The 8029-nt window shown below is 61.5% G+C and overlaps 1 protein-coding gene across 1 annotated transcript in view; it reads right to left on the bottom strand.

The window, feature by feature from the left end:
* Positions 1 to 2981: 2981 nt before the first annotated feature.
* TAT (tyrosine aminotransferase) overlaps positions 2982 to 8029 on the bottom strand; it is a 6886-nt gene continuing 1838 nt past the window's right edge. The window contains exons 4-12 of the mRNA XM_019536119.1: positions 7658 to 7725; positions 7183 to 7341; positions 6613 to 6751; positions 6253 to 6305; positions 5820 to 5972; positions 4736 to 4864; positions 4227 to 4310; positions 3907 to 4005; positions 2982 to 3693 (exon numbers count right to left, since the gene is read on the bottom strand). Of these exons, the coding sequence (XP_019391664.1) occupies positions 3550 to 3693; positions 3907 to 4005; positions 4227 to 4310; positions 4736 to 4864; positions 5820 to 5972; positions 6253 to 6305; positions 6613 to 6751; positions 7183 to 7341; positions 7658 to 7725 (1028 nt within the window). The 3' untranslated portion in view covers positions 2982 to 3549. The remainder of the gene's footprint in view (positions 3694 to 3906; positions 4006 to 4226; positions 4311 to 4735; positions 4865 to 5819; positions 5973 to 6252; positions 6306 to 6612; positions 6752 to 7182; positions 7342 to 7657; positions 7726 to 8029) is intronic.

Genomic DNA, 8029 nt, shown 5'->3' with positions numbered 1-8029 from the left:
GTGGCCTGTTATAAACTAGTCAGGGGGGAATCAGCAAGCACTGGGGGAGTCCCTGTTCCCCCGAGCACTGCCAGGAGTGACCAGGAATAACGGTCACAAGCTGGCAGAGGGCAGGTTTAGGTTGGACATCAGGAGGCGCGAGTTCACGGTCAGGGCGGCTAGGGTCTGGAACCAACTTCCAAGAGAAGTGGTGCTGGCTCCTACCCTGGGGGTGTTTAAGAGGAGGCTGGACGTACACCTTGCTGGGGTTGTTTGACCCCAGTACTCTTTCCTGGCATGGCAAGGAGTCGGACTCAATGATCTGCTCAGGTCCCTTCCGACCCTAGAAACTATGAAACTATACAGCAAGGTGATCACCCACTTGTCTGTTTCAAAGGATTTCTCGTACTCTTTAAGTTTACAAGCATATTTATACTTAAGACAAAGAAAGAGGAAAAAAATATGACCTTGGACAGTAAATCACTGATCGTTAACACGCACACAGACATACAGGCTGTTTACTTAAAGAAGAATGAAACATTGTGCTTATAGAAATAGTTATCAGTTTCTGGTTTCTCAGAAAGAAAAATAAACAACCTCTGTACACAGGGTGCTATATCATAGATAATAAACAAAGCATTGTAGAATTCGTTATCTCAGAATATTTAACTGAAATAAGCAGTATCAGCACTTCTGGTCTCTGTCTGTTTTTTTCTAGTCAAATAGGTCAGAAGCCCAATTCAATTACTGCTACAGAGGTCCTCTCGATTTGGTGAGAGACGAGTGGGAAGGGAAAAATCCCTTCCACCAAGACCTCCGTGGTGGAGTATGTGCTGAACTTTCGTCAGAAACTGACTGACGTGATGAAAGTAGCACGAGACTCCCTGGGACGGGCCCAGGAGAAGCAGAGGTCCTGGTACGATGAAAAGGCTCGCTGACGTACCTTTGACCGAGGTGATAAGGTTATGGTTTTCCTGACACTAAAGACAGACAAGCTGCAAGCCACTTGGGAAGGTCCTCATGTTGTCCTGGATGATGTGACCTATGTAGTGGCCAGGAGTGGGAAAAAGCCTAAGGCAGTTCATGTGAACATGCTTAAACCATACTTTGATAGAGGTGATGCGGTATTCTGGATTTCCTCAGTAGAAGGATCACCTGAGGACCAAGAGGAGCCGGTCACGTACGGTGACTGGGACGGAGAGGCAGGAATGGAGGAACTCTGCTTGCTAGACCATCTGCCCTCCCAGGACAAGGACAAGCTGCTGGCAGCACTCGAAGACTTTGGGACAGTGTTCTCCAATAAACCAGGTAAAACAGACCTGGCGGTGCACTCCATAGACACGGGAAGCCATTGTCCTGTACACTCCAGACTGTACCCAGTTGACGAGAAGGTAAAGCAAGAAATAACATGAGAGATCACAGAGATGGAAGAGTTAGGGGTAATCCGGCCTTCAGTGAGTCACTGGGCCAGCCTGGTGGATGCCGTCACCAAGGTGACACCTCCAAACAAAGCACGCCTGTATCGATAGCTCTAGAGCTACGGGTCCAAGCTTTTAAAGGAGCTGGAGAGAGGTGTGGCAGGAAGTCACCTTTGTTTGTCCCCAAAATCTCTGTGCTGTGACAATGTGATGAGGACAGGCCCAGCAGAGGAGACACCTTACCCTATCTCTTTAGGTAACCTGATCTGGCTACATTCCCGAGGGAGGAGGGAAACCTGCTCCTTCTGCCTACGTGACTGGTATCAGCTACCTGGGTGAGGCGCATCTACCTGGTGAGCTGGAGTCTGCCCGGCAACTAATGATAGATTTAAAATCGGTTGGCCGACAGCCAACCAGAGCTGGCCTCCACTGGACCAGGGGAACGAGGTCACAGGGGCTGTATAAGTTAAGACTGGCCAGGAGGAGGGGGCGGCAGCCATGTGTGGGACTCAGGCTTAGAGAGGAGCGTGACCATCTGAAACTGGCTCTCTCCCCCATAGCTCATGAGCGAGGAACGGCCTGCCTCCAGAGGGGATCTCCAACAGCCTCGGGATGATGCTTGCGAGGAAGCTACTCGAGATCCGGTTAGATAACTAGCTGGCAGTAACGCAGATGCGTGATCAAAGCCCACCTCAGCCAGACTGTTTTGCTCTATGGGATTTCTGTGAGACTGCTCTATCCTGTACCCTATTTTCACCCTACCCCTGTAATCAATAAAGGTCTCCTTTGTGACCGGTGTAGGAGACTTCTTGAGGGGTGGGTCTAAATTATGCCTGAGAGACCCCCTTAGGTCTGCAGACTAAGGGAGACTGTCCTTTTTGGCCCCCGACTCGGGGAAGTGCCCCAAGTGCCTGTACTGGGTTGAGTACCCGTAGAACTATTAGGCCTGTGTTCCCCCGAGGACACAGGGCCGCAGTCCCTTCTCGGGGTGGTGGCAGCTACGTTACCCCCGGGCTAGCGCGTGTGCTCCAGGGAGGGGGGTCAGCCGGATGCGAGGCGCCCCAGGGAGGCGCTTGGGCCGGGAAGGTGGTTGGGCGCAGGGAGGTGGGCGGCTCAACGCAGGAGCACCCCCTGCTGGCCCACCACACTTCCTGGCTACGCCACGGTGGGCTGGGGCATGCTGCAGGCGTTTACTGAGGAGAGGCCATGCATCCGGCTCTTAATGCCCCCTGAGGGAGGCAGGGTAGGGCAGGGCTACAAGCCCTGAGGCACAGGGACTTGTGGGACCTGACCAGTGCCACTCCATGCACGGATGGAGCCCAGGGATCCTGGGCCCATGGCCTTGCACAGTGGTGGAGGCAGGAGTGTGTGCAGAGCACATGTGTGCGCAGGGCAGCTGGAGCTCATCAGGCTCGAGGGGAGAGGCGAGCAAGGGGCGGGGGGCAGTCATGCCTGGAATGGCCAACAGGAACGGCTGTAGGAAACCAGCCCAGGCCCCGCACTGGCACAGCCAGCAAGGCAAATGCGGCCCCAGGGAGAAGTCTCGGCACATGGTGCACGGCCCGCAGCACCCAGCACACGGCACAGCTTGTCAGAACCTTTATTCGTACAAAAAGTCACAATAACTTATGTCATTTGCAGCTCAAAAGGCACAGCAGAAGGTGCTCAGGTGAGGATGGTGCTGGAGAAGACAAGACCAGCAGCTGCAGCGGGCAGCGTCAGGCAGAGATGGAGAAGGGGCTGTTGCCCGACTGTGCAGCCCTGCCCTGGCCCGAGGGAGGGGGCTGAACGCTGGGGGCTGGCACGGGCCTGTTGGGCAGAGTCCAGCTCAAGACTGAGCGGAGCTGCGAGGGGCAGGGAGCGGGAAGCTGTTGCCATGCATGAGGTCCAACCCGGAGGAGCAGAGCAGCAGGTGATGCCTCCCCGTGCAAAGGAGGGGTGGGGGGCTGAGTGGCACGAGCCCGCACTTGGGCTCCAGGAGGGCAGTGCCCCGGGAGGGGCGGAGGGGCTGAAGGTGGCAGCACCAAGTGCTTGCTGCCTCTGATGCTGAGGACCAGTCAGGGCAGCGGCTGGACAGGAGCCTGCTCCAGGCGAGGGGTGCTGGTGCTGCATGCGGCACAGCTGGATGGAGGTAGGGGCAAGTTGTGCTCAGCTATTTGTCGCACTCCAGGTCCTGGGCTAACTCGCTGCCCTGGTAGTGCCGCTCGCAGAACTCCTGAATACGGGCACAGGCCTCCAGCATCATCTCCTCGGGCACCGTGATCACCACGCGGAAGAAGCCAGGGTACTCAAAGCACTGCAAGGGGAAGGGGGGCACTGGTTGGCCAGCCAGGAGGGGCCGGGCCCTGCAACTCTCACCATGGGGCAGTGGGTGAGCGGTGGGACCAGCGCGGGCCAGTGCCAGAGGAGCTGGGCTCTCCCCCCAGCACCCTGTTCTCCATGGAGTCACCCCTGTGGGATCCCACAGCCCCCCGGCTTCCCAGGCTGGGGTGTGTGGAGAGGCACTGACCGTGGCAGGCAGGCAGAACACCGACTGCTCTGCGATCAGCCGCTCCGTGAACTCCACGTCGTTCTCAAACTCGGGGAAATGCTCCATTTCGATCCCCACCTGCGGCACAGGGTAATTGTGGCAGGACTGTGGCCAGAGCTCATGGAGCTGCCGTCTCCATGCCCACCCGAGGCCCCTCCGCCACCCCCCATAACTGCCCCCTCACACCCTGTCACACTGTGGCAAGGCACAAGCCCGACCATCCTGCACTGCCGGTAAGAGCGCAGGAGATCTGGGCACTGACCAGCAACAAGCGGGAAGGACTGGACCCATGCACTTACCATGAGGTACATAGCCCCTGCAGGCTGGACGGGCCGCAGGCCGGGCACGGCGCACAGAGCCGTGTAGCACAGGTCGGCGTTGGCCTGCGAGGTGGAGGGGAGAGCTCAGCATGCGGGAGAGCTTCCAGGAGGCAGCTCGGCACCTGCTGCCAAGCTCCAAGCCGGCCTCACTGGGCTCCCCCTGCACAAACACAGGCACGGCGAGCGCAAACAGACGGTGACCGCAGCCTTGAGCTTCGCTCGGCCCCTTGGCCATGCCTGGTCGGTCAGTGCCCAGTGCGCCCCTTTGCCTCCCGCCCGGTAGGCACTGCAGCAACGGGGCTGCCTGAGAGCGCCATGGCTGCCCACAGCACCCCTGGGGAGGGATGCTCCTGCCCCCCGCACCAGTGCCCCCACCGCGCCCCTAGCCAGTGTCCTGCCCCGCCTGCTCAAGCACCCCCGGGGGATGGCACAGGGCGGGTAACCCTGAGGCAAACAGCAGTGGGGGCTCAGTTCCCCACCCTGCACACCTTGAGGAAGCTGAGCGTGTTGTGGTAGAACTCAGCCGGCGTGTGCCGCATGATGTGCTCCAGGGCACCCTGGATGAGCGTGCAGGGCCCCAGGATGCGCTGGCTCAGCCGCAGGAGCCCGTCCCTGATCTGCAACACATGGCGACACCGACCTCAGCGGGGGAAGGCTCCAGCCCAACAGCGCAGCTCTGTGCTGTTCGAGAAGGCCTGGTCCCCCAGCCCCTGGCAAGCCCGGGGGGAGCTTGGAGCCTGGCCCTGACCCGGGCTGCCACAAGGCTCTGGTGCCTGAAGGCAGAGCCGAGCCCGGGAACAGCAGCCCCCTGCTCCGTGCACTGCACTGGCAGAGACCTCGCCAGCTGGGCTCTGCTACGGCCTTGAGGCTGCTCCCCTGGCGCGCAGCCGCCCCAGGCTCAGGACCCCCCCATGACCTCCTGCATGCATATTCACCCCCAGGGCACCCCACCCTTCCTCCCTCTCCCCTGCCCTGATCAATCCCTTCACTTAAGCTCAGTCCCTTCACTTAAGCAACAGTTGGAAACTGCCTCAGAAATGGGTGGGCTATTAACCCCTCAAGAGCACCCCCCGCTCTGAGCCCTGGGGGGCACACCAGGCACCCCAGACATGTGAAAAGCCCTGCACCAGGCAGGCACTGCTGTGAACTCGATGCCAGCGATCACGTGTCCCGCTGATAAGGAGAGGTCGGGCAGGACACACGGGGGCACACTGCTGTGGGTACACAGGACTATTCGCACCCCGTAAACAGGGTCAGCGGGGCAGAGGGAGGCGGGGGGTGCGGCGGAGTTTGGGGCAGCAGGACAGTGCATGTGGGAGCGACTGCATGCACGCAGGGCAGCCTGGAGGAGCCCAAGGGGGTGATGGGGCAGATGTACGTTCAGGGCACTACAACACAAAGGAGCAGGGCTGACTGCAAGGAGGAGACACGCGTGTGCCAGGGAGCACATGAGTGTGAGGCAGGGTACAGGTATGTGCATGAGAGCCGGGTGGGCACACCAGGCTGGAAAGGCACAGAGTCAGGGGAAGGGGTGGGAGACGTGCAGGCCAGGGGACAGCACCGGAGCCTCACCTCATTCCCAAAGATGTCTCTCCGGTCGTGGACAAGGATCCAGCCCATCCTCCAGCCAGGCACCAGCCAGCGCTTGGCCAGGCCCCCACAGGACAGGATGGGCACATTGGTGCTGAGTGCCGCGATGGGCTCATACTTCCAGTCTGCAAACACCTGGAGCAGGAGGATGCATCAGGGGCAGGCCATGGAGGAGGCAGAGCCAGGGGCAGGGCCAGGCCCCGTGCTCAGGACCTCTCACAACCACACTGTTAGGCACGAGGCCTTCCAGCACCGCAGCGTACAGGGCCGGGCGCGAGGCACAACAGGTTGTTCCCGGATGCTCCAGCCATGGGACAGGGCAGCTGCCCCAGGGAGGGGGCTCGAGTACGGCCTGGCTCTGCTGGGATCAACGTTCCCAGCTGGGACCACCGCAGCCCCTGGCACGGGCACTCACCATGTCACCGTAGATCTCATCAGCCAGGATGGGGACGCACTGCCTTGAGGCCACTGCAGAGGGAGAGAGGTTTATGCAGCTGCCCAGGGACCCTCGCTGCCCTGGGCCAGGCATGGCCCGGCCGTGCGCGGCACAGCAGGTCCCCTGCTCCTGGCCTGGCAAGCTGGAGCCCCCGCGAGAGCCGCAGCGCCAGACCCAGCTGCCCTGGCGTCCGGCTGGGCCGGGGCAGGTCTCCGGGGTGGCTGGGCCGCCTCGGGCAGTCATGCACGGCGGCCCTCCCTTGCTCAGCCCGGGGGAGGGCTGGGGCCCCGCCAGCCCCCGCGGGGCCAGGCCTGCCTGCCGGCTCCACCTCGCGCTCACCTGCCAGGATCTTCTGGAGGTGGCTCTTGCTGAAGACGGATCCGCAGGGGTTGGACGGGTTGTTCACGATGAGGCAGGCCGTCTTCTCGTCCACCAGCGACTCCAAGTGCTTCAGGTCAATCTCCCAGGACTTCTCAGGCTGGCAGCAAGAGGGGGCAAGGCCGAGGCAGTGGAGTGAGGACGCAGCCAGGGCTGGGTGCCAGGCTCTGGTGCAGCACGGGGGCTAGGCACAGGCCAGGCACAGCGCCCGATCCTAGTGGAGGGCTAGGCTCAGGCTGTGGGGACAGGGGGGACAGGCACCAGCAGAGCCCATGTGGGCATCTCTGTGCTTTGTGCCTGATGAAGGCAAGAGCCCAGGGAACTCTGCTGCCATGGCAAGCTTGTGCTGGGCCGATGGGCTCTGCACCAGCCCCTCCGGCCGTCTGTAAAGGGACACGAAACTCCTGAGAGGAAGCCCCTGGAGAATATACGCGCATGCATGTACACATCAGCATGCACATGCGTGTGCCTGATGGGGACATGAGCTGGGGCCTGGGGCTGCATGCTCTGCTCCTGCCCTCCCTCGCTCACCAGGAGGTTGTAGAACTTGACCTCGATGCCCAGGGAGAGCGCCAGCGTCTTGTAGAGCGAGAAGCCGGGCCGGGGCACCAGGATGTTCTGGCCTGGGTTGGCCAGTACCGCCAGGGCAAGCTCGATGGCCTGGCTGCAGCCGCTGGTCAGGATGACATCCTGCATACGGCACGGCAGGCAGCTGTGAGCACCGGAGCAGCCCCACATGCCACTACGAGCCGTCCCAGCCCTGTGCCCGCAGCAGAACCAGGGCCATACGTTGTCGTGGATGAAAGGCGTGTGAACAGCCGCAGGGGTGCCACGACCAGCTGCCGGGGGCTGGTGCTCAGGCCTGCCAGCTGGGGGGGGGGCAGTGAGGGGCCCCCAGGCTGCTTGCAACGATCGAGTCCAAGTTTCCTGTCCCCACCCACCACGGCTGCGGCTGCGGCTCCTTGTAGCCCACCCTCCAGGAGCCCCCACCCACCAGCTGCCTCACCTGGGCTTCCAGAGGTGCCTCTGGGCAGCTGTAGGAGGCAGCAACGACCTCCCGGCAGGACTGGTACCCTGGGGAGAGAGGGACAGCTATGGAGGGAATGGCTCAGACCCCAGCTGGGGCCCAGGCTGCAATGGGGACATGGCAGAGGAGAGCTGCAGGGACCCAGCGGGAGTCACCGGTCCCCCAGGCCCAAAGCTGGGAAGGGCCAAGGACCGACCCCACACTGGGGACAGGTCCCACCCCAAGCCCTGCCCAGGGGCTGGCAGCCCAAGCACCATGCCGGGATGGTGCAGTCTGTCTCGGGCAATGCCAGGGTCACACTATGGGCCTGGGGGCCGGAGCCGGTCGGCTGTGGCCCTGCTGATCTCCTTG

This window comes from Crocodylus porosus, unplaced genomic scaffold, assembly GCF_001723895.1.
Source record: "Crocodylus porosus isolate Cpor-Errol unplaced genomic scaffold, CroPor_comp1, whole genome shotgun sequence".
Taxonomy (NCBI): Eukaryota; Metazoa; Chordata; order Crocodylia; family Crocodylidae; genus Crocodylus; species Crocodylus porosus.
The sequence above is the reverse complement of the archived record's forward strand: the minus strand, read 5'-3'. Positions and strand labels throughout refer to the sequence as shown.